Raw genomic sequence first — 26271 nt, 5'->3', positions numbered from 1 at the left:
TCAACACTTCTTCCTCCCCTTTTTGTTGGTGAATGTCTGCCTCCTATGTGGACTTTGGAATACAGTTATAAACAGTTGTGCTGAATGAAACTGCTTATTTTCTGGGTGCAGGATAGAGGTTTATTAGAAAATGCTGCATTGTAGTAGGCTTAATAAGCAAGAGAAATGTACCTAATGAATCATGGGGTGAGTTTTTTGTTGTTTCTTGGCATGATGTCCAAAACATTACTATAAATCTTTTTCAGACTTTAGCTAGCTTTGGTGTAAGATTTCCTTCTGTTAAGGAGATTATCTGTTTAAGATAATCTTCTGTTAAGATTTCCTACTCTTTCAGGGCCATGCAGATAGAAATGAGGTAGCTAAATCAGTCAGTTCATTTCATTTCAGTACAATAGAGAAAATACTTTCTGAATTGGTGGTCACTGATGTGAAAGATAAGTTTGTTTCAAACTGATTCAGAGTATTTTAGCTGCCTTCTCAGGATCCACTGGTTTTAGATTATTTTGCCTCTGCTATTTAAAATATATGTAAATTTCTTCAACAGAATTTAGGCTTTCATGGGGCTTATTATTTTCAAATGTGGTGGAGGATTTGTTTTTTAAGGCAATGCATGTTTTTACTTCAGTAAGAACCTTAGACTGACTTTTATCTATTGTCTTATATTGATGTGAACATTTAGTCAGACAGGAAACACCAAATAGCTTCGATGGCTCTGCAGACTCACTAGGTTTTTTGTGATTATTCCCCATGTAGTACTCTTTGTCTTTCTATCCTATGTCTCCAACTTATTGGACATCATTAACAGATTGATTTTGCTGGGCCTGACATTTGAAAACTTTAGTGTGGTTTCTTTTTAGATAGATGTCAAATCCCCCCTCCCCCAAATTTGGGATTCCTAGGGGTGAAATAAAATATCAGCTGAGTGCCTGTTGTGTCATCTGAACAGGTGGGGGCCCCACAACTGAATTGTACCTTCAGATAAGCTGTCAACTCCATTAATACAACATTGAGAAGAACAATACAAAAGTCAAGAGACTGTGCTCATGAATCCTGCTGTAACATTTAATTTTCTTTCTATGCTAAAGATGCACTATGCTGTGACTTGGAAGAACTTGTAATTAACACAGGGAATTTAAATTGTGGTTTAGTGTTACAACAGCCTTCCTTTCTTCTTGGGTTATTCACTAACTTATGCATTTTCTTACTTTCCATCTATAAATTACGGTGATGCCTCAACATCTCATGAAGTAATGAGACTGAATTAAAAATTGTAAAGCACGCTCAGGTTGTTGGATAGAAGGAGGTATAGAAAACAGTGCTGCCTCTTGCTTGAAGAAGTGGATATGCTCTCACAGAAATCCTTTAAGGATGACCTTGGAAATGAATGTTATTTAGTCAACTGTATAATTTGATGTATGGCAAGGAGCTGGTCTTATGCTTCCTCTAACTTAAATATAATTTCTTGGCATGAGGTTGTTCAAAAATGCAACTACAAGGTGTTGTTAATACTTACCTATAACAATTTAATTTGAATACTTTTAAAAATTGCCAATAAGCTAAACTCAAATATATTAAAAAAGATAGAGGACAGTGTTCTAATTCTCTAGTCTGATTTTCTTTGCAATATGGTTGTAACAATTAACCTACTGATAATGAATGTTTGAAGTGAGAATGTTGACTCAGATTTTAGTGCTAATAGTTACCTTTCTCTGTACAACATAGCACAATGCTTACTCCAGTGAGCTTGTAACCTAAAGCAGACCTGAGAAGTCACACTGGACATCTTAATGGAAAAGTTCCATAGATAATTTTTACAGCCTAATCTAATGACAGCCTTGTCTTCCTGTCTGTTGTCTTACGTTTGTATCCTACTGGGAATTGCCCAAGCTGAGATGGAAATGGGGAACCTTGCACTCCAGTATTAGGAGGGGATGGATAGGTGGCAAAGGATTGGAGAAAGAGAAAAGGAAATTGTTAAGGCTTGTGTTCTCCCACTGGTAGGCAATTAGTTGTCCTGAGTAGTGAATGTGATGGTAGTTTTCAGAAGTGTAACTTACTCAGGACTGCTTAGAAGTTAACGATTTTGGAAAAATAAATTGTCTATCCTTACATGTCGAGTTTAGCTGAAAGGGCTTTTTAACAGTAACCGTGCAGAAAATGTGTATGCCTTATCTGCCTGTACAGGTCTCTAATGATTAGACTGATACTTGGTTTCACCACTTGCTGGCAGGTCATGCATGATTATACAGCACTTGTGGTTTTGCTGAAATATTAAAGACCAAATATTCTGTTGTTCTTTAGCTTATTTCTTCTCTTCGTTTTCAGAAATGGGTTGAATTTTTTCTTTAAGCTACTTGCTTGGGTTTACACGGGCTCTGCAAGTATGTTTTCAGAAGCCATACATTCTTTAGCAGACACATGTAACCAGGTGAGTATTTTTTCCATTCTGCTTAAGTTAGCACTTGTAATAATTTTTCAGGAATAAAGACAGATACTTATACTAGTTGTATTACACTTGAAAGCAGTAATTCAATCTACTAGTGTCCCTTACTTTGCCTATGCTGTCTAAATAGTAAACACCAGAGAAATAAAAACAGTTGTTTTATTTAGGAGGACTACAGTGAACAGGAAAATGCTTTGTTTTGCTTTACGAAGTTTGCTCATAGATATCATTGGCATTGTAGAGAAGGCTAGAAATTCCAATTTTATGAGCCACAACTCTTACTAAAATGACTCTCAGATTCTGCTGTGGTGTGCATTTACTTCCTGTTCAATACCTGTGATAATTTTTGTACTGTTTTGTCTAGTTTACATGATTCCTAGAGTTAACAGTAATATATTCTAGGAGGAAAAAAGCTAGTACTTAGTCTAATGACCATTTAAATAATTTTGAGGCAAACCAAACAATTTCATCTGGGAGAGGGTGTTTTTAAGATTTACTTTATTATTAAATAATTTCTGGTTTCAGTCATTCAGATTACAAAGCCTGCCCAGAGTGTGAAAAGCTCTGTGTGCATGCAATGGGAGGAAGATGTGCTTTTCTATGTGTGTGTCGTAGACGTGTATTTTTTTTAGCTTCCCAGAGACACAAGCGAATCTTGCTTTACAAAGTTAATGTTCTTATATACAGTTTTTATCAAACTGTGGGCAGGTGAAGACATATTTTGTCAGAAATTGACATTACTGTAGAAATATTGCTAAGCCCAGAGCTCTTTCTGCTGTTACCCAATCTGAGTGCAAAGCTGTTGTTACTCTTACAAATTTTCTTGCCAAAACTAGTGGTTTCAACTAGTGGTTTCTACAGGTTTATCTAGCTGCTCTTTTGTATTTTTATATTGATGCCAGTAATTTGATGGAGGGTTTATAAGCTAACAGTAAAATAACTGACCTAGTCTAGAAGCCTTCAATGCAGAAGGAATCTAGAAAGGGTCACCTGTAATTATAAATAAAATCTATTTGAATGGTGTTTGGACCAGTATTTCTGCTAACATAATACTATATGTAATACATCTACATTATTTTAAACTGCTTGCCCCAATTACTGCTTCTTTTCAAAACTATTGCTTTTTTCATTTAATTGATTGTTCCATACTTCAGCTGCAATTTATTTTCCCCTATAACTATCAAGATGAAAGTGCACCGAAAAGGTTAAATGGGTTGCTACGTTAGTCAAGTATGCAAACATTAGGAAATAAGTCCCAGGACAGGCTTAATTTTGTTTGTCACAATGCATATGCATAATGTGACCATCCTTTAGGAAGTGGTGTCAGAACAAAATCTCAGTAATTTGGGTTACATGTTCATTCCTCTCTGCCTTGCTCCCTGCCCCTCTTGAACAAGAGTCACGTAGCGGTCATCTTAAAAGGTATTACTGTAAAGCTAATAAAATACTAAAATTGGGTTTTTAAAAATTCGTATTGATGTAAGAATGAGACAGGTCAGAGTGTAGATTTTTAAGGTTTTTAGAAATGAGTTGAAAGAGAGGCGTTGTAGTAAGCAGAACTATATACTTGGGTACTTCATGGATTATAAAGTGGGACTTGAAACTAAGATGATGTACAAAGTATATCTCTATTTTAGTTAAATGTTAACTTGAAATACTTTTCCTGTCAATTATTGTAATAGAATGACAGACTTTATTACTTAGTCATCTCTTGGTAGAATAATGATGAGAATTTGAGCATCTCTGTTTCTTTTTCTATTCCTAGACTGCCTTAGCAGCCTCTCACAGCACAAGTAGCCACATACCTGGCACATCTACTTTGATAGGTGGTGTGGCAGACTCAGAGCTGGGCATGTGATATTAGTGTGCAGGGACAAAAGTAATGTTTTTTGCACTATTTTCTTTAGTGTGCCCGAGGCATACATTACAAGGCTTTGAAATGTCCCCTTCTCCCACTGTCGAAAGAATCTTTCTTGTTGCAGTTTTTGATATAGCAAGGCTTTGGAAACAAAAGTACTTAAAGATGAGTGGCTGAAATCCTTTTGCAGCTCAAGTGAGAGAAGTCCGTGGGTAGCTTGTGACACATAGAAAATGCAACAGTCTTGTGCTCCTCCAAATTTGAGAAATGTATGGAACCTTAGAGCAGACTTAATGTCTTAAAAAGCATTTTAACATACATTTGGCTACCTTTTTGCTTCAGTTGTACCTAGTGTGCTTCTCTGTCCAGAAAGACTGAGTTGAGGACTTGCATTTTGTTTGCTATTTTTCTGTAAATGGTTTTATACCAACTTTCAGCTGTTGCAGCTGTAAAGTGAGGACAGGGGTGCTACTAACTCCACTGATAATGCCTAAGGAAATTTATGGGGAGGCAGTTTTAAAGTGTGTGATTTTCATTTGGCGAAGTGTGTCAGTTTATATGTGAACCAAATTTGATAGTGGTATTATCTACGACTTATATGTGGAAGACCTATTCTGTTTTTTAAATGTGAAAGTTAAATGTTCCACTGGAAATGCAGGAGGTTTTTGCTCAAATATTGGAGTATGTGGTTTGGAGAAAAAGACAGGAGAAACCTTGTTGCCTCACAGCAGCTTGCTGCTGTGAAGACTGAAGTGTCTAAATTTTAATACGTTATGTTTCAAGACTTCATAGTCCTAAAACAAAGCACATGCTTTACAAAACTGAGGTCTAGTTTTATAACTTACTGCATCAACAGTTTAGTACCTGCCTAATTAAATATATCCCAAATAGGCCATTTAAATAGCAAGAGGTTTTTATTTTTTCCTTCAAAATAATTTTTTTCTTTAGTTTGGAGAATATGAAGTTCAACTACTGAAAGAAGCTGCAGTGTAAAATTATTGCTTTAAATGTAGTATGCCATCACCATAGTCTCTGTATAATTTCTCTTCAAGAATAATTTATTTTAATAGCTTTGTTCCCTGAACAACTTCATTCCTTCATATTGAAGCAGAGCAACAACACTTGTGATTGCATTTAATGTTCACTTTCGGTTGCAAATCTGAAATTATAATTAACAATAATTATATATACACACTATATAATTATGTATATATTATATATATAGGTATAATTAACAATTTTGGGGGGTGGTAGATTTAGATGACAGATTTTGAGAATTATATTCCAGCTCTAATAAAATATTCATAGCAAAGCATATGCACAGATCAGCAAATTCCATCTGCCTTTATCTTTCAAATTCAGTTGATATAGAATGTTTCTAAATTTTATGAACTTTTTTTTTTTTTAACTAAGGTTTTTTTTTCCTTTTGTACTAAATAGGCATTACTAGCTTTGGGCATCAGTCAGTCTGCAAGGACACCTGACCCTAGTCATCCGTAAGCTTTTTGAGTAAATAATGATTTTGGTAATTATATATAGGAGTAAGATCAGTTCTTGTTTGTACATCACCTTGTTCTTTTTAATCTGCTGTTTCATATAATTTCTGAGATGCCTTGTTTCTGATTTTACAATAGATAAAGTAAGTAAAGGGGTTTCTTCCAAACTGCAGGAGTTGTAGCTTCAGTGGCTTGATGCATGTTATAGTTCATAATTTTTTTTTATTTTTTTTTTTGTGGTATGCTTTTTGATGTGTATGATGTCAATTCAAATAATTTAAGTTATATTTAAGTTATTCTGGGCTTGTCTGCCTTCTCCAATGGATAGATTTGTTTTTAAACACTGTTCATATGAATAACAAGTTTTTTTAAAAATAAAAAGTGCTGTCCTCTTCCTATTTTCAACAAAGCGATCTGCAAGGCAGCTACCTGTATCATAAGGAGATGTGTTTGACTTAAACTACTCTTGGTTTTTATCTGAGTAACAGAGATATTATTGATAAGTTCTTACAACTTCATGAAAGTTAGAAGCTCTACTCTCTATGCGTTGACCTGCTTTACGCTTGATATGTTTGGGCAGGTCATTCATACTGTAAGCACTAGCTCAAAATATGTCTAACGTACAGAATTATTCAACTTTTTCTTCATTAAGAGCATCAGGTAATTTGAAAAATATTTTTCAATCTTAAATTTGTCTAAATATTCATTGTATCTGCTTTCCCTCTCTCACTTTTCCCCCTTCTTCCTCACTATAGTCTTTTGTAGTATTGGTTTTTAAATGTTGCTAAAGAAGTGTACTGTTTTGTACTAGCAGTTAATACCAAAAAAAGGAATAAAGGTAAACTTCTAATATTGCTTCAGCTCTTCCCACTGCTCTTAAAAACTGCAAGTGTTGAATGTCTGCAGTTATTTGAACTACTTAAAGATGTCACAAACTTTATTCCCATTAAATTAGCATTATGAAATATATAGACTGGCTGCCTGTAAGGCTAGAGTTTTCATTTAGAAGTAGCATTTCCATAAAATGTAAAAGTGACAGGAATGTTTTGTTGTGGGGTTTTTTTTTTTTACAGTAGTAAAATCCTCAGTGTCTGCACAAGAGCTAATACAGCTGTGTAAATAGCTTGTTTAAAAATGAATTAGGAAAATATCTATGTTTCATATCCTTGTGTGTACTTGATATCCTTTTCCAGGTGGCTTTTTTTTTCCTTGGATTAGGTTGGATTCAGCAGCCTTGTCTTAAATAGATGCCCAGTCATATGATGATAATTTAAGACAAGTAAAAACTAATGGAAAAAAAAACTTGTAAATGTGTTTGCAGAGATACAGAATTTTATTTTCCTAAATAACTTCCTTTGTTTTCATCTAGGTATGGTTTCACAAACATGCGCTATATCGCCTCCCTGATTAGTGGGGTAGGCATTTTCATGATGGGTGCAGGACTTTCTTGGTATCATGGGATCATAGGTTTACTCCACCCTCATCCTATAGAATCTCTTCTCTGGGTAAGCTAATCTTGATTGATATTGTATCTAATGCTGGTGATGTAACAGAAAGTAATGGCACAGTCTGAAATTCACTTCCTGAGTCAGATTGAATCCCAACACAATTAACTCAAACCATCCTTAACGAGAATGTGTTTTAAGGAAAAAAAAAAAAAAAAAAACCAAACCACGTTAAGCTATAGTTGATCTTATAGCAAAATGAGCTGTTCTTTAAACCCTGCATTTTCCCTTTATACCTCCCAAGAGGTCCTCCTTTCCTATTTTGCAACATGTTGCGTAATTCAAATACTGTTGGCTGCCTTCTGTTTGGGGACAGCTATGCAGCACAGTGGGTATTGAGTTTGGATAGTCTATGGTGAAGAGATCTGTACAAATATGCATATAACATAATAATTGAGACTTTTTTTTTTCATACAGGCATACTGCATTTTAGCAGGGTCATTGGTATCTGAAGGAGGTACGCAGTTTCAAGAAATATTTCTATTTAAGTATTCGTAATCTCTTAAGAGTACAGTATGAGTAATTACAGTAATAATTGGTCCTTGCTTATGCAGGAAAGTTTGAGCTCTGTTGCAAATACCTGTGTTGTACACAAACAAAAAAAGCTGAACACATAATTTGGAAAGTATACATAGAATGCCTTTTTGGTATTAAACTGTCAGTTCTGATTTGTATTGGAGACATGCATGTTAGAAAAGAAGGTAGCTTTTTCACAGAATCACAGAATGGCAAGAGTTGAAAGGGACCTTGGGAGATCATCTAGTCCAACCCTCCTGCTAAAGCAGGTTCACCTGCTTTGTCATTATTCAAAATATCAATAATCAGAATTTTTGTGATCTGTTGCTGTGATATAAAGAAAAGTTCCCTCTTTTCAACATGGAAACAAGTCTTTTTGCCTCTAACCGATTTCAGCAACTACTTTGGTGTTGTTTCAGCTACCCTTCTTGTTGCTATAAATGAAATTCGCAGGAGTGCTCGAGCCAAGGGTCTGTCATTTTATCAATATGGTATGTGTCATTGTAGCAGTAAGGTATGTAGTTATTAAAAACAGAATCTATTTACCAGTATTTGCATAATGATAGAAACAATTTTGACTGTTTTGCCTTTCCCTTTCCTCTTGCTCTATTGATGTTTTCTATTCTAGTAACAAATATGTTTTACGAATTAGGTGAAAACCTGTTGATTTAAGTAACATTACTTAAATACTTTTACTAAATTGCTTGCATTTTTCAGGATAAATGCCCCTTTACATTTTTTAAATGTTTTGGAGAAGCTTCCATAGTTGGCACAGGGCTTGTTCTGTATATTTATGAATGCTTTCAGAATTGTGTGCATATGCAAAAATTCAGTTTACAGCTATATACTTAGGGAAATTTTTCTCTTAAGTTGCTGGTGTCAGTATAGTTTAAGTACTGTGCATAATGTAGTAAAACTAAGCTTTCCAAAGCAATGTAACTTTTTTGTTGTATACGCAGTTGTGCAGAGTCGTGATCCTAGTACAAATGTTGTGTTACTGGAGGATGCTGCAGCAGTTCTGAGTGTGGCCGTCGCTGCTACCTGTATGGGTCTGACTTCTCTAACAGGTAAAATTCTGCTTCAAACTGAGGCAAGCAGGATGTGAATTTCCTCCTGTGTGTGATATGAACACAGAGTATTTAGTTTGTATTGGTTGACTTAAATACTTATCTACTCTTTTTCTGATACTTGTGCTGTGTAAGCTTCTGGAGGTTTATTCTGTTCTGTCATCTGATCTCTAGTCATTTGAGTTGAACATTTTTAAAATAAAAAAAGAAACTTTTGTGGGGTTTTTTGGTATGTCTATTCCTGGTGGGGTTAAGCTTGAAAGAGTACAGGCAGATGGGTCTAGCTTCCTTTTGAGCTATTTCATCATACCCACTAGAGTATTTTTTACTAAAGTATATTTATTGTGGTCAGTTACATAAATCACTTTGTGCCAAGGTGGGATTACATACTTAGAGCTTCCTTATTCAGCGGTGTGCAGCTCCATGTGCAAGTGGGGAGGATTTAAGGAAGCAGTTCTTTCCTTCCCTTTGATACGCAGTGGTATTAGTGTTATCTTCAGATTACAATAGCTGCTCCTGAACAGTGTGGCAAACCTAGCTCACACAGCTAGGATGATCTATATGGCAACTGATTCAAAGTCTGTCTTTGCGCAGTTAAGTTTTCTAAGGAGGGAAGAATATTTATTTGTCCCTTTTTAAGTATTGGCTTTGGCTTTTCAATTGTTTTAAAAAAAGAAATATGGCAAGTTTGTTTCTTTGTGCCTTCTAATGAGTTAATAGCAAGTTTCATTTTTTTTATATAGAAGTCAATGTTTTTATTCCATCTCTAGTTTCCTTCATAAACTTAAAAATACATTACTGTTTTTACAAATCTGAAATGAATGAATACATGTTTAAAACTGAAGTACTTTATTTCAGAAATGGTTAATACTTGCAAGTTTTTGAGTTACTGATAAAAGAACAGACTTTTGTGCTACTACTGGTGTTTAGGTGTATATAATTTTACAATGTAAATCTATACACAGAAACTCAAATTGCTGACAAGTTTACTCATTTATTAGACCTACAGGAGACAGGAGTGGCTGAGGGACAGGAGGGACTTGAGACTTTATCTGAAGATGATAGCTTGTGTTCTTCCCACCTCATCTTATTCCTCAGTAGGAAAGAATTGGCAGTACATTAAAAAACAAAAAACAAAACAAACCCAGAAGTCCCACCAAAAAGCAAAAACAAAAAAAACCAGAACCCCCCCAAACCTGTGTACTCTTTTCAGTGTGAAATCTGAATTATCTGCTATGTTTTAGAAATGATCTGTGAAACTAATTTGGCATGTCTTGTTTAGGAAACCCGTATTATGACAGTGTGGGGTCTCTAGGTGTTGGAACTTTGTTAGGAACTGTGTCAGCATTTCTAATCTACACTAACACCGAAGCTCTCCTGGGACGATCCATTCAACCTGAACAACTGCAGCGACTCACCGAGTTACTGGAAAGTGATCCTGTAGTAAGGTAAGAATCTTTACAGCTCAGTTTCGACTAAGAACAAAAAAAAGCAAGAAAATTAACAGTTGGAAAAAATAGTTCATGAGAGAAATCTGGTGAGATTGATTATTTTTAGGGTGGATTCTTCTGTATTGAGATTTTAGAATCCTAATTATTACTAACTTCTATTTCTGTGCTAGAAACTTCAATAAGTGATATCTTCTCAGATACTCCACAGCTGAAATAAAATTGCAAATATGTTCTAACAGTTACATAATTGCAGGAGTTGACAATGAGAAAACCATCACAAACTTAAAACTATTTTCAAATGCATGAAGTGCAAGCACTTAAATGATACCATAGTGTTGCTTTTATAGTTTATTAGCACTTACTGAAATTCTGTTACTGTTAATATTCAGTGTCTTGAATTCTCTGTCAGTTGGCAGTGAAGTGCTGCAGTTATATTGTGATGTAATAGAATCCGTATGTTAGACGCTTATTTCTCTTTGGAAATCTGCAGTTTGTAGTGAAATAAACTTACAGCTCATAATTCTGAAATCTTGTTTAAATGCTTTTTAATGAGTTATTTTAGCTTACTTTAACCCTATTAACTTTGATTTAGAAGCAAACCCCTTTTTATTTTCTTCTTAGTCTTTATTCAGGAATATATTTATGTGTAAATCAGCTGGAATATTTTAGGGCTTTTTTTTTTTATTTGTAGTCATTATTGAGCTCTGGAGGGAAAAAACCAAGCTCATTAGTTAACACCAGAGTACTTGAAAGAAACTAAGTGCTGCATCATCTCAGTTGTAAGCAACAGGTCTGAATGACATGCCCATCATTCCAGAAGCTAAACAAGATCCTATTTTGGAAATAGAATTGTGTTAGAATTTTCACATGACAGGAACTAAACTCTATTATTGTGGTGGCCCTGGATTAGTCTGAATGGTACAGCACGTGTTGTCAGTGCTGTGTTAGAGTAGGTGAGTTCACATGGTTATTTGTACACGACTTCTGCAGTTCTTTTTTCCCAAAGTGCACAGGTGGCTTTTGCTTGTCTCAGGCTGGAATCATAAAATTTCTCCTATCCCAAGCACCATTTTATATTACATTCCATTTTGTAGATGGCTATAACTTCTCAACAGAGCAGACTTAGTTCATCATCTCCTTGCTGTAGACATTTTTTTTTTAAAACAAAAAGTAATTTAATTTTAAAAAAGCACGAAGAATAAAAAAAGTGAAGACTTGGTAAGAAACTGCATGCTTCTCTTAAGGTTAGAAACTGAAGCCGGTTTAGGTACTTCTCATAACACTGCAGGGCCTTCTGTATGCACTTTGTCTTGAGTGATCTCTTTCTTAGGTCCATTGCATTATCCGCCTTGATTTCTTTTAGCTCACGCTTTGTCTTTGACCAAGTTGTAACAAGCCTAATATCTTGAGCTTGGTTAACTTACATCGTACCTGGTCTTGATCTCAGAATTGTTTGAGATGTAAATGTATATTACCCTTGCTTGTAACCAGGCTTAATTTGGGAAAAAAGCTACTTTTTTTCTTATTCCAACCTTTGGTGAGTTAGGGTTTTGTTTGGTTTTTTTCAACCTTTTCTTGTGAAATAAGGAAGTCTTATAGCACCAAGTATTTCTTCAAAAGGCTACTTGTACATTTTCATCGATATAGCTTTGGGCTTGTAAGAGTTTCAGCATTTTCTTGAACATTGAAACTTTCCCATTTTCTTAAATGGAGTTGTGTAGTAGCATGTCCTACTCTTACAGTTTTCCTGAAATGTAAAAGAAGCTCCTGAGTACTGGTCTGCTTCTAAAGCTGTGACTAATATTAGTCCTTTTTATTTCAACCTTTCTGATTTTTCAGCTATCAAACTGTATCTGAGTTCTCAATGCAATCCTTCTTGCAGTTGCTGCTTCCCAGAACAGTCATCCTTTATTCTTTCAGGGAGGGTTTGCAGTCTTTATTTTCGGATGTGTTGTGCCAAATACAAAGGGGATATATTAGGGAATCATTTGGTATTCATCAGAAGGTATTTTAGATCCAAATTGACCAAAGGATCTGGAGGTTCTGATTTCCGCTCCCCCATGCCCCTGTCAGCAACCACCACCATTTAACTTATTATTCCAGCAGTAGCTTGCCTGAACATCATGTTCTGCTGCTAATTATAAAGTACTTGATTTATCAGACAATACTAACTGCTGTACTACTAAAATAAATAATCTCTGTGTCGTTGATCTGTATTTTTTTTTCTTCTTTTACAGGGTTGTTTGACAAGACCTACATTCCCTAAAACCTTAATGACTTAAATTAATGCTCTTAATATATAATTTTTTTCCCCACCTTTTTTGCTAGTTTTCCTTGGGTTGTCAGGTGAAGTTGTCTTTGGTTAAATGGATTGCCTCATTTGCTGTTCTTAAATTTTGGCACAGTGTTGTTAATCTACATTTTTTTTTTTAATTCTTATCAATATTGTAGGATGAAAAATTAATTGGCCTTCACACTTATTCTTAGTTCTTTTTACTCTTGAATGCAAGTTATGGAGCCTGCTGACTTAGAAGCATTTTTTTCCTTTTAAATACCCAGTATGTTTCTCTGCTACTAATAGGGACATGCTTTGTTCTGCTAATATATTGTTTTGCTTTTTTAGATCAAGAAAATAGTGATTATTGCATGTTTCTGCCTATTCTGTATCATCAGTAACAATTTCCCTCTAGTAGCAGGCTTAGTTCCAGGTTATCCTTTGGTTTTGCTATACTTAAAAAAAAAAAAAAAAAAAAAAAAAAGTTGGTTTGTATTGCGCACAATGTTTTTTTTATGCTTCTCCTATCAGTTTGCTGGACTTTTTCTTTTTTTTTTTTTTTTTTTTTTTTTTTTTTTTTTTTTTTTTTTTTTTTTTTTTTTTGCAAATGGCTATTTATTTCCCCTTTCTTTTCATTTTGCTCGGTAATTTCTGGTTGTAGCCTTTTTTTCATTTGTGATTTGAATGGGCTTTCAGTCAGTTGTTCTCAGCTGGAAAATTATTTGATTTTATTTTTTGCTATATAAACATTCCATTTTTAACTCTCATTCACACCTTTGGTGCCTAAATCTTTCTTGTGTTCAGCTTAACTGAAGTGTAGGAGACTAGGCTTTCAGAACTGTGAAATAAAATATATGATGTGGTACAGACAGTCCGGATTCTGTTCTTACGGAATGTAATTGTGGATCCCTAGGCATAAACTATTCTTAGTGATGGTTTCATCTTTAATTTTTACTTCATTGCAACAGCTATTGGGTAATTGTGCTACTGTTGTGCTGGAAAATCTGTCATTCTGTTTTGGAGGGGGGAAAAAAAAAATATTACAACTGATGGCTCAAAACCAATAACTTGATGTCATCTGACAAATTTTTCTTTAATGTGAAACTTGCTCTTTCCCCTAGTTTGAATTGGTGTCTACTAGCCATCTAGAAGCTTCCATAAGCAAGCTTTGTAGCTTAAGTTTTAGCATATGCATTTGTATTTTTGAATTATTAGTGATTTTTCTCCTTCTGACTCACTGTCTTATCTTCTCTGGACAGATTATAAGCAGTAAGGTAGACTTTTCTTCACAGTTACAGAATATGCATCATTCTGCTGAATTTTATCAGGTTACTGCTTAATGAGAATCTCAAACATCTCTTGTTACCTTCTTGCTTAGCTCTGATAGGCACTTGATAGATCTTCAACATTTTTGAATCACATGGATTCAAATTCTCTTCAATAACCCTCACGGAACCACATCTGTTATCTTAAATACCCTCTTGTGTGAGGAGGTAGCTTGATGCTGGGTAGGTTGCTCCAGTTAATACTGTTTTGATTTGGTAGCTTCCCACAGAATAGCTGCGTAAACTTGATTGGAGCTGGAAATTCTTTATGGCTACCAGTAAGCTGATAGTTCTTTTAATCTGCTTAAATGTTTACTAAGATGTATTTTTTGGTGTCTCTATATTTAGTTCATGTTCTGTTTCTTTTTAATGTGCTTATCCCTCCTCCACCCTGAGTATTACAAGAAATATTCCATAAACATTTCCTGTGACTGTTCATCTTAAATTTCTGCCTCCTGTTCTTTGTCGGCTGTTCACTCTAGCAGGCTACTTCCAAAACACGTCTTCTGCTTTCTTCCTGCACCACCTGTGAAGTTAGTTCTAAATTACAAGCATTCAGACAAGAAGAAACATTTCTGGTTGGGAAGAGTAAATTTGCTTAAGAAAAAGGGCATGCTAAACGTAAAGATGCTGTGAAATTATACAACTGAGCAAAATGAATGGGGGAAAAAAGTTTAGTACTTTGCATCAAGTGAGCTTTATTGCCAAATCTAATTTTTGTGTTAGAATTTTAAAAAATCGTTAAAATTGCATTTTTCTGTTAATAAAACCAAAGTCTTTGGAATATCTTATAGTTGATGTCAGATACATGTTTTGCTTTGCAATGTCAGAAGAAAGAATTTCAAAAATTCAAAACTTTGTGATTTATGTCCCATATTTTATTCTTCACTTTTTTCTGACCTTGACGGAAAAGTGTGGAAACTAACTCTGCAGTGGCAATTTTACATTCTACTTAGCTTTAAAGATAAACTAAACTTGTGTTAATCTAATTGGAAAAAACCTAGAGTGTTTTATGTTATGATTTTATTTTATATTTATTCCAGTCTTGAAATGCACCGCAATATGTCTGGGTCCTGCGTTCGCTTCATATCATCTTATCCCTGAAAAATAGAGGACTTTTTGTTTATTACCTATATTCACTCCTCATATGTCTGGGTCCTGCGTTCGCTTCATATCATCCCTGAAAAATAGAGGACTTCTTGTTTATTACCTATATTCACTCATTGCAGAGTTTATCTAACAAACTGCAACAAAACTGTGCTATAGAAACCCAGAAGTTCTCAAAGGACCAAAATATAAACATATTGCAATGTTCATGTTCTAGTATCTATAAGGGACCTTTAAATAAATACATGTTTTCACCATTTACAAATAGCTGTATTGTGATTAGTTGTGGTCAAAAATTAGTTCCAAACACAATACCCATGACTTTTTCTTACATCAAATGTAACTTCGAATAAAAAATTCTCCAAAAGGTTGTGCCTTTACAAATTGTGGTTATCTAGGAAAGGACACTTCTATAATTGCAATGCGTGCTTTCAGTAATTAACTATGGATTATTGTTCTTTACCTCAGAATTGAGGGTATTTAAAGAATGTTAAATAGTGTCATGTATATGTATGTGCACAAAAACTGTTGTGTGGTAGCAAATAAGTTGCACTTAAAAGTTTAACTCAGAATAGAGAAGTTCTCACTTTCTGTTGTGGGATGGTTTTTTTTTTTTTATACTGTTAGTCTAGTTCTAAATCTGCAGTGCTGCTTGTAGTCTGTCTTTTATTGCAGCGGGCCATTTATAGATGTGTTGGTGTAGCAGATACCTATAGAAATGGTATAACCAGTTAATTATAAACCAATATTTAATGGAAGTGTGTGGTGGCAAAATGAGGATATGTTAGTCAAAGGCAGTGGCCTTTTAAAATTACAGGATCATTTTACTGTGATGATATTGTTAACATAAGAAGTCAAACTAGCTAGTTGCTTGTTTTATGTTGTTCTACATTTTCTTTAAAAATTATGTGTTTCAGAGCAATTCATGATGTTAAAGCCACAGACATGGGAATGAGCAAAGTGAGATTCAAGGCAGAAGTAGACTTTGATGGACGGGTTGTTACTCGTTCTTACCTGGAAAAACAAGACATTGAACAGCTACTACAAGTATGTTTAAAAAAAAAATGGTTTTGTAACTTCCAGTATTTGATATTTACTTTCCAATTTCAAGTATGTCGAAACCAAGATTTTCAAGTAGGTGAGATATATTCCACTTCTTCATTTTGAAGGATTGCAGATGTTTTTACTTTGTGTTAGTGTGTGCTGCTGAAATAGAGCCTGCTGAGTAGGGTCTGGGTAGGAGGAGGGCAGATTTTTTTTAATTCAATTTTTTTGTTAGAAAATACAAATTTGTCCAAAATAACTTTGAAAACATAATTCTTCCAATATATTCTTACTGATTACAAGATCTCTAGTTAAAACTGGAAGCTTGTCACCTGCAAATAAGCATCTGTTTTGGCAGAGCCATTCGCCTTGGGTGCTGAAGATGCAGTGTTATGGTTTGCAGATCCTGTTGTTCAGACTAGGCTTGAATATGAATTGCTTGCATCACATGACTTAGCGTTTTGACAGCATTTAACAATTAACCACCCTTAAGTAAGTGTCTGTCTGTTTTTAGTGTCATTCAGAGTAGCTTTTCTTAATCCCTCTTCAATATAAAAATGCAAAACTGCTTTCAGCTGGATTCTACATGGCAAAGCTATGATGTAAAGAATAATTTATCTAAATTGCAAGGAGAGTTTTAAGTGGGCAAAATGTTTTGCTTGCTTACCCATTTTCCACCAGTAACTTACTTATATATATTTGCTTGTGTACCTACAAGATTTCTTTCTTTGCTACTCTTCTGAAATGAAAAATAGATGTCAGATGTCTGCATTTCATGTCTGTCCATTAAACACGACTTAAAAGTTGAGTTTACATTTAAATTAGTGCAATTTTTTAGTTCATTAGTCAGCATCCCAGTTTTTAATGTCAGAATAAGAATGTGTGTATATTATATATATAGTGCAATAAGTGATCTGTTCATGTATTGGATTACAGTTTAATACATTTTTGAGAGGAAGAGTGTTACCAGCTTTGCACAACTGAGGCACGGCAGATTTTCTTGGTTTTATGTTGCCAAGTCTCAGTTGCTTTGCTGTTGCAGCTGTTTGGTGTGCTGCTTTTCAAAGTAACTTTTTGTTAGCTTTTGTTCTTTACCCACTATTCCCTTTAGCGATTGCATATGACCTTCGCTGGTTCTTTCAACTAGTATAGTTGGGAAAGTTCTTCCTGATTGTTTCTAGGTTGGCAACTGTTTCTTACAAAGGTCGTTGTAGTTTCAAGTAGGAACCTTGTGTCAGCTGTAGAACCATTGTTGAAGGATGACTGCTTTCAGCAGTACTCAGCCACCCGAAGTCAAGGGCGGGCATAGTGCTTGCCTTTTGATCTATAGTTTTTCAAATAACTAGCTCATTCAACTAGCATTGCTCTTTCTAAAGTTGTGAAATATTTGTTGAAATGTTATCATTCAGATTAATCTTGTTTCTTTTTCTTGTTAGACTTGCCGTGATCGTAGTCATAAGTTATTGTGGTTGTGATATCTTTTAAGCTCACTCAATTACATTATTCCTCTTCAGTTTTACAGTCATGGCAGGGAAAAGAAATGGATGTTGTGTTGTAGTTGTATACACAAGAAGAATTAACTATTTAATAATTACTTTGTTAGCAATAACCTATTGTTCCTAAACATACTGCAGCTGTATTGCCTATACTATGGCTGAGATCCTACAGATGGCAAATGGCCTCTGGCCAACTTGGTGTTGAGACCTCCAGGGAAAGGTCATGATAATGTGTAATACATGCTTTGGTGCTTGTGATGCCTGTGGTTTTTTTGGACGGAGGAGCATAGCATCCTGTCTTCCTTAACCTCATTCCTTTGGTCTTGTATGCTATGGGTCTCCTAGTCTGAGTTCCTATCAACAGTCTTTGAGTTGTTTGATATTATGGAGGAGCCATATTTACAGCAGCATTCATAAAAATCCTTGTGGATTTTCAGGTGAATTGGTAACACGATGCCCAGAGTAAGCAGTGTAATGGAATAGCAAAAATGTGTGAAAATGAGGAAAGAATACAGGGGTGGGTACCCTCCTTGCTCTGCTTTGCTGTGAGCAAGGGATGCCTCAGAAAATGAATGAAATTCTCTTAAGCTCATTTGGAAAATAAAGGAGGAAATCCACTAAAGATAGAAGAAGGTTTTATATCAAGTGCAGGTGTAATGGTAAGCCAGCTGTTTTCATTGAATAGATGCCACTCTTCTGTGTCTCCGAGACATAAGAACATACGACATTTTGAAAAGAAGTGGCAAAAGCTGAGAAGTGTTTGTTTTTTTTTGGGTGGGTGTTTTTTTTTTTCACCCACTTGAAATATGTTAGGAACCTCTATAGTATTATTCTTTTCTTTTTTCCCTCATCTCAACTTCTTAAATTTGATTTTTTCCTAGGAAATTCAACAAGTGAAAACTCTTGAAGAATTAGAAGCCTTCATGCTTAAGCATGGTGAGAATATCATTGACACACTGGGCGCTGAAGTAGACAGACTTGAGAAGGACCTGAAGGTAAAACTTAGCTGCTCATTAGGGAGTGCTTATTCTGTGATATATTTTAAACAATATCACTGCATCTACTTTTTGGGATTTTGTTTGTAAATACGGAGAGGGGAAGAGGTTGATAATCCAAATGCAAATTTTGTTGCTGTAGTATCATCAACTAAGTTCTGACCAGCAGCAAGCCCTTACTTTGCCACTGATCCATTTGTTATGTATTTTGTTCAGTTTTGTACAACTGTAGAACAATATTTTCATGAAATGAGACCAGATTGTGTCTTTGTTACTGTATCCTCAGAATGTCAGGTTATTTATTGGCTGTTGAATTCTGTTTTGGTTGTAAAGAAGCAAATTTATTTATTTATTTATTTAAAATTGGTACTTAGCATTGTATCAAATGTATCAGTCTGTGATGAAGGCTTTACTCAACATCTTTTGCTCTTGCTGAAGCAGTACAGTGTTTACTTCTTTTATAAGCCTGTGATAACCTTTTACTTTTTTTGCTCTGTGATTTAAATATCCTTTGGTTGATGAAACAAAGGACTGTTTCCACTTTTAATTTTTAATTATACTGTGGCTGTTAATCTTTTAGTTCTGTATTCATGCCAGAAAAGGTAAGGAGACTGACTGCCAGACAAATACAGTCCTGTCATGACTGCCTTTCCTGGTCATCGGGAGACGCTGCTCAATAGCATGTCTGTCCTTGCTTATTATATTTGATAAATACTCTAGTTTCAGTTTCTATGCCTAGAGTGGCGCTGTTCAAAAATCAAAGTATTATTTTTGAGTTTAATTGCACCAGCAGATCCATGGTTTTTGAGAATTAGTATCATGACTGTTTTATGAACACGAATACTGTTTTTTGGTATAGGCAGGGATTTCGGGGATTGTGTTGCTGTTGAATATGCTTTACTAAATATGCTAGTCAGATTCGCATGCTGTGGATGGCTTTGAAGTTGGTGACTTTCGGTAAACCTCTCATGGATTATACAATCCATGTAATGACAATCACATACTTCTGCAATATCAGAAAATACATGTTTCTTAATAGAAACAGTATTTTGAATCTTTATAAATAGCTTCAATGGCATAGAACAAATTATTTCAGCAATCTTATGCATCTTATGCATTATTCAGGAAAGTATCTGTTAAAACTTAGTGACAAGTATGTATATGTTTATTTGGACAGTTTTGTATAAAAACAAACTGCCTTCTTAAAATCAAGAGAGTTGCTTCATACTTTACAAAGCATAAGAACTAATTTATCTGTGATGTGGAAAAGTATTTGTCAAATAAAAAGATGACTTAGCCTTCAAAAAATTTCTTATAGTGTGGGCAATGTTTGTTGAAGCTATTCCTCATTTTAAAGTAGTCCCTATGTTACCTTTTAGAAAAGGGGATTTCTTACCCAGTTGCAAACATAATACCAGAAATACATTATCCGTATCCATGTGCAAAAATGTGTTTGAATATTTTCAATAAAAATGTTTTGGTTTGTGTTTTCTTTTATTTCAGCAACGAAATCCTGATGTTCGTCATGTGGATTTGGAGATACTATAGACTTGGCAGAAGAAATCTTCAGGTTGCTACCATTTTGGAAAGAAGTCGTAAAGGGCTGAAAAGCTTCTGAAATTGCAGTGGCCTCAGCACCATACCTCGCTTACTTCTGCTGAAGGCTTCCTGGACTGTTAGCACTGCTTCTGTTTCTGGAAGAGCGCTAGACTCGCAGACAAGAATTTCCATGACAAAATCAATTTAAAAAAGCTACTTGACTTAAATTCCACAGGAGAGTCTGTCAGAGTATATTTACTGCAATTCAGAGCTTAGGACTTGAGGTTTAGTTAGGCAAAAATAGCTGCCTGAAAATATACAACACACTTAGTTTTTCCATTTGTGTCCCTTTGCAGTCAGTTTGCACTTCTTTAGTTTCTTTCAAGATATCATTAAAGGTTCTTGGGAGATATTAAGATTAGCTAGGAAGAGTTTGTTCCAGTGGAACCTGCCAACCTTAAACTAATTGTAATATTTCAACTGTGTGATCGTTTCACAGTTTTTCTTTTCTATGAGATAAATTCTTTCGAACAGGCACTGGCCTTCTCTCAAGTACCATGACCTGGAAACTTGCTTTTTGCCACCGTTGTGATTACCAACTGCACTTCAGAAAAATAAGGTTTTTCTCCTCAGTGGAGTCAGCTGGATGTGGTTAGCCAGAGTATGTTAAGTTACTGTGAAGAAATTACTGTGTAGAGATTTCAGTGAACTTCCTCTGTTTAATTTTTGTTCTTTTTTTTTCCCTACTTTGACACTTGTTCTCTTATTTGTAAGCAACTTCAGATGTAATCTGGGAGATATTTATGGTAGTGCTTATTAAAAGTTACCTGGCATTTCTGGCTTTTTATACTTTTAATAGGCTGTATTGCCAGATACGGTCTTTGCTAGAAGGTGTAAGAGATGTAGTTGGAAGTTACAAGAGTAAAAAATGTATTAGAACTATTTATAATTAAAAACATGAATACATTTTATTTTTAATTTATTTACCTCTAGACATTATCCATTACCTGAATTCTAAACCGCTTACTTTGTGTTTTTTAAGAATTGACCTTGCTTGTTTGGGAAAGTAAAGTAATTCTATCAGTGGTCCTCAACAATCCTGAGATAAGAGCTTATAACTCCAAAATGTGCAATTCTAGCACTGTATGTAATCAGCCTCAAGGCTTTCTGCAATAGGCAACAAAGTTGTACTAGATCTTTTGAGACCCAGTCTTGGTTAATAAGGCCATGAGTACTGGTCATGCAAGTTGAAATGGAAGTGAAATAACTGCATATAAATAACTCTGAGGAAAGTCCGTTATGCACTTCAACGTATTTCAGTAAAATGAGAACTGTCTGACTTGCTGAAGGAAGAAATGTTGATATGAAACACAAGTCTTCAAATATCAATTTAATATTAAATTATAAGCATTGCAGCAAATAATAATTGTGGAGACCAATATGTCCAGATTTGACTAAAAGCTTTTTAGAATATTTTTTTCACACTAAGTGTCACCAGGGAATTATGAGAATTTAAAATAGCATGCCTTTTGACAACTGCAAAGCACTTTGCATGCTGGTTACTTTGAGTAGAAAAACATTCCAAAGTTTAGTTAGAGATGGGACTTCACATACAGTAATTGTGGACGAAGGGGTCCATTTAGTACCCTTGCCCATAATCCCTGTTCAGCGGTGGCTTCTATATAGCATGTTAGCTCATTATGGCTAATCCAAAAGAAGGTTTACTTTATTTGGTTTTCTCCTATTGTAGAGCTAGTGAGTATATTTAAGCCTGATGATTTGAAATGCAGTTTAAAGGTAATTTGGAAGTGTACTGTATCGACTAAATAAGGCATGTTTTAGCACACTATAAATCACTTACCTTTCTCCTTGCCCTTCCATGTAAACTTCATCTCAGTTATGCACTCTGCTGATGTTTTTGTCTTATTCATGAAGAGCGCTGGAATCTGATAATGCATAACCTCTTTCCTTCTTCCTAGAGTATTTATATGAATTTTGAATTTGAATGAACACTTTAATAAACCTGTTATTCTAGAAATCTTAAAAACCTGAAGAGAAGTAAAACTGGGGAAACGCTCTTACTGCGGGGAGGTTAGTGGGGACAGCTACTGTAATGTGGGGTTTGTATGCTGGAGCTACTGATGAATGAGTCGTGTTAGTGTGTACTTTGCAGGGCAGAAATTTCACTGAGAGGTTAGTAAATGCTATCTCAATACCAAAGTGTTCCCATATCTTGTTTAAGAGGAGGCATGAGTTTATAATCTTACAGGGCATCTGCTCCAAAAGCCTGTAAAAATGTTTTCTTATTCATCAGAGATGTAATTCATATGAATTCTGATCTTAATTTCCTTATTTGAGTCAGAGGTGTGCCCATCCACGCACCTTTTGCTTGTGTTCCAGGATAAAATTCAGATCCTTGTCTCCCAGTTATATAACTGATTATAGCATCACAATACCTTAAATTTAAGAAGCCAGAACTTGACTGCTTTTGGGTACATAACAGTTGCATAGTTTGAGGACCCAGTTCCGCCACCTGGATGGTGATGTACCACAAGAAGGCAGGCAGCCTGGTTTTGGCAGTACCTTGTAAGCTTACACGTCTTGCAGTTGGATGAAAATATCAATTCATTGAGCCTCTCGGTTTGGAAAAGAAAAGTAATTCCAAGCTGTTACATTTTAATATATATTACAATTTGCAGATTGTTTTTAACAGTTTTGACATTTTTACTGGTGTGGGTTTTTTTTCCTTAACTGTCTTTATGATCTAAAACTTGAGGTGATGTGGGTCCAGTACTTACTTTACTTTTGGTTTAGTGTTTTTGGGGAAGATGTTTACCTAATACATTTACATGATAGTATCCTCAGAATTAGAGAAAACTTACAAAGTGTGGAGGAGTGGATTTCTTCTTTATCACAGATGCAATGACATAATGTTTCCTTCAGATTAATTTTAAGGAAAATGGAGTATTTAGCTAACAAAGTTATATTTTAGGATTTTTTTCAGTTAAGGTGTGGTCTTCTAAAATAATTTATTTTTGTAGACTGGCCTTGCAGGTTCTGTTTTTTCAAACTGTGTTCGAAGCACTACTGCCTTTTGCTTTGTGAAAGGTGGCTTACATGTTGTGCAATGTCTCTTAATTCTGTAAAACTTGCGATGTTTGCAAAAATTGTCCTAGTGTTCCAATGTATGGAGTGATGTTAATGTATTTTGAGTCAAAGTTGGCTGGACACTAATAATGCGTGTTTACCTGTAGAATTTGTTTTTCTATAAAAGATAAAATTCTGAAGTGATTATCTTTCCCCCATGAATCAATTTCAAGTCTAAATTGTCTCCTTCATGCACTGCGGAATTCAGTATTTGGTGTGGTCCCCCTCTGCCCCTCCACTTTCTAAAGTATTTATTAAGCATATTGTAGTAGTAAATACTTCAGTGGGCTACTGTTGTTATGGAGACTGTTTGCTGTGTGTTCTGGTCTAGAAGTAGCAGGGATTTGGGGAACAGGAGAATGTATTTTTTTAAGGGCAAGTTGCATCCTTTATCCTCTGTGACTTATACTCAAGCTGAAGGCTTTTTAGCCTCTGCTCTTCTCCTTGAATTCTCACACAGATTTTTTTTTTTTAAATTTTATTTTAATAACTCTTACTTTTAGAGGAGGAAGCCATTAACGTTTTTAATAGCAGGGCTAGATGCTGCTCTTGGTCTCTGGATTTTGTACTGTACTTCTTGTTCATTGATTGTTGACAGTAGTGATTGCTGTTTTGAAAGCTACAAATCAGAACTACCAGAGCTTTCTGATTCTGGCAGGTGCAGTTTTTTCAGCTGTATCTGGACACTCAGTTTTTATTGACATGTTTTTACTGGCCCCTCTTTGATAAGGGGGGAGTATGGGGCAGAGTTCTAGGTATGTTTTGTCTAGGTGATGCACTAATTGCAATTCTGTCTTCTCCTTGTTGTTATCATTTTAGCTGACTTGTCTTTTTTCCGTAACAAAGAAAAAATTACGCATTATGGAAGTACCTCTGCTAATGATGAGTGCATCAAATACAGGCTTCCTGCAAAGAGTTCTTAGGCTTTTGTGTATTGAAAGCATGGCAATTTTTGAAAATTCTCAATTAAGTAATCCTTTTTCTAAAGTTGATTTAGATGTGTTTCTTACAAAGGAATCCACAGAAGCATATTGTTTAAGATTTGAAAGAGAAGTATTTCATTTTATGGTCATACGTTCTTAAAGCATTTTGTCTTGGTAGAAAAGAACAATTGATTAATATTGACTGCTTCTATTCTTATTGTCAGCTCTGAATAGAGAGTACAACTAACATCTCTTTTGCAGTTTACCTGCTTAATGTAAATGAGAAGTAGAGGTGTACCAAAAAGGTATTTTTTCTTGTAGAGGGGTTGCATAGCTTAAATAAGTAATTTTTCTTTTCTTCTTAGTGAGACGCAAATAATTAAGATCAAAAGTAGACTATTTCTTTATTACACATAAAAAGAAAGAGGAATCCAGGCTTTAAGCACAATAGTCAGATTTTTGAAATGCATGTCCTTTGAGGAAAATAAAATGGGCCAGGAGCTCTAAGTGGTTGTATGGACTATAGAAACTGCAGTCAATCAGGCTTTGCTGAAGCAAAAGAAAAGAAACTATAAAAAAGTGTGTGGTAAAAAGAAAAGACAAGGAAGGAAAAAAAAAACTAAGGTGTTGAGCACTTGGGAATAGGAAAAGATTAATGTAATCTAAAAAATGTGGCCAGAAATAAGAAATGATGATCGGAGAGGAAAAGAACAGTAAGAAATTATATTTAGTTAGAATGCATAAAACCATATAGTGTGACATTCTCTTTCTTTTAGCAATAGTCAGATAGTTGGGTGATTCCTCCCTCCCGCTCCCAGCAAAAACTTTTTTTTTTTTTCTTTTCCTGTAATGAAAATCAGTGCCTCCATTTAACTGTTCCCTAATATGGTACTCAGTCCTGCAGGTATAAACCTATTTGCTCTCTGAAAACTTAGTCTTATTGGGTGGTGCTGGAATCTCAGTCTGGAGCTTTGTTGGTGAGGTATGTATTTGGTGAGTGGAGGGCAAGTAATTTCAATTGTGGAAGCGGGAACTGGAGTGAATTAAAGATAAAAGGAATTGATTCTTTCAGCCAGAAAATGATGGAAGCACCATACTGAAGATTTTAGGGGGGGAAGGTGCAGTGTTCTAAGATCTACAGAATTCTTGCAATGGACTGTAATCTTCGGTGAATATGTTTGACCATATTTTTCAAGTTGCTTAAATGTCTGTGGATAAGCAAGATTTCTAGTTAAATCATCACATTCTGAAAAGGAGTTAAAGAAAACGTTCAAAACGTAATGTGAGAAGGGTGTACATTTCTTAAATACCACAGACAGAGACATCATAATATTCTAATAGATTGGCAGAAAATTGTCATTCTATCCTGTATTACGTGAGGCTGCTGAGGACAACTTCTTTTTTTCTGTGTAAATCAAAGCCAGCAATTAAAATAAAAGGTCTTGGTTACTTTTTGTGTTACAGTAACAGTAATTTGACCAGTAAGCCTGGTCAAATTTTTGTATTGTCAGCATTCATAGTGCTGTTATGGGGAGAACGTGTTTGTTAAAATAGTGGAATACAGTTCCACACTCTAGGATATGTTTTGATTTTTTTGTAACCTAAATTTAGACTGTATTTAAAACTTTTTGAGGTTGTGATAAGCTGCTTCAAGTCTGAAGACAGAAGGAAAAAAAATGCAATGTTGTATAAATGATGTATAAAGGGTTTTTTTTGTAAGTTTATCTTCAAATGAAAGACACTAAAGAATGTCTGTGTGAGAAGAAGCATTTGAAAAATGCCTAAAGCATTTGGAAAACATTTTGGCTACTGCCAAAACTGTATTAAATCTGAAAGTCAACGGTGAGGATTTTCACTGGTGAAACCAGTGAAAGCACTTTCAAAGGGCAATCTCAAAGTTGAAACATGATTTTCCACACAGCCTTTTAATCAAATGTATTCTACCTCCCTCCCCCACCCCACCCCACCCCCATGCTTTTTGCTGTATTGGCTTTTTCATTCTGTGTCTTGGTTACTTCATATTAGTATGGGGAAGTCCTTTTGATTTGTGAGGTGTAGACATTGAACATTTCTCTGCATATGTT

At 35.0% G+C, this 26271-nt stretch overlaps 1 protein-coding gene across 2 annotated transcripts in view; it reads left to right on the top strand.

The window, feature by feature from the left end:
- SLC30A9 (solute carrier family 30 member 9) overlaps positions 1-26271 on the top strand; it is a 40621-nt gene extending 14350 nt beyond the window's left edge. The window contains exons 9-18 of one of the 2 annotated variants that reach the window (XM_009641251.2): positions 2326-2428; positions 5742-5797; positions 7167-7302; positions 7720-7759; positions 8238-8309; positions 8778-8885; positions 10168-10333; positions 15961-16090; positions 18465-18578; positions 20082-26271. In XM_009641251.2, coding sequence (XP_009639546.2) covers positions 2326-2428; positions 5742-5797; positions 7167-7302; positions 7720-7759; positions 8238-8309; positions 8778-8885; positions 10168-10333; positions 15961-16090; positions 18465-18578; positions 20082-20126 — 970 coding nt within the window. In that variant the 3' untranslated portion in view covers positions 20127-26271. Of the gene's footprint in view, positions 1-2325; positions 2429-5741; positions 5798-7166; positions 7303-7719; positions 7760-8237; positions 8310-8777; positions 8886-10167; positions 10334-15960; positions 16091-18464; positions 18579-20081 lie in introns of those variants that run through there. The other variant, XM_035896721.1, reaches the window with a different exon arrangement.

The sequence above is a fragment of the Egretta garzetta genome, unplaced genomic scaffold (assembly GCF_000687185.1).
Source record: "Egretta garzetta isolate BGI_Z169 unplaced genomic scaffold, ASM68718v1 scaffold256, whole genome shotgun sequence".
Lineage (NCBI taxonomy): Eukaryota > Metazoa > Chordata > Aves > Pelecaniformes > Ardeidae > Egretta > Egretta garzetta.
The sequence above is the reverse complement of the archived record's forward strand: the minus strand, read 5'-3'. Positions and strand labels throughout refer to the sequence as shown.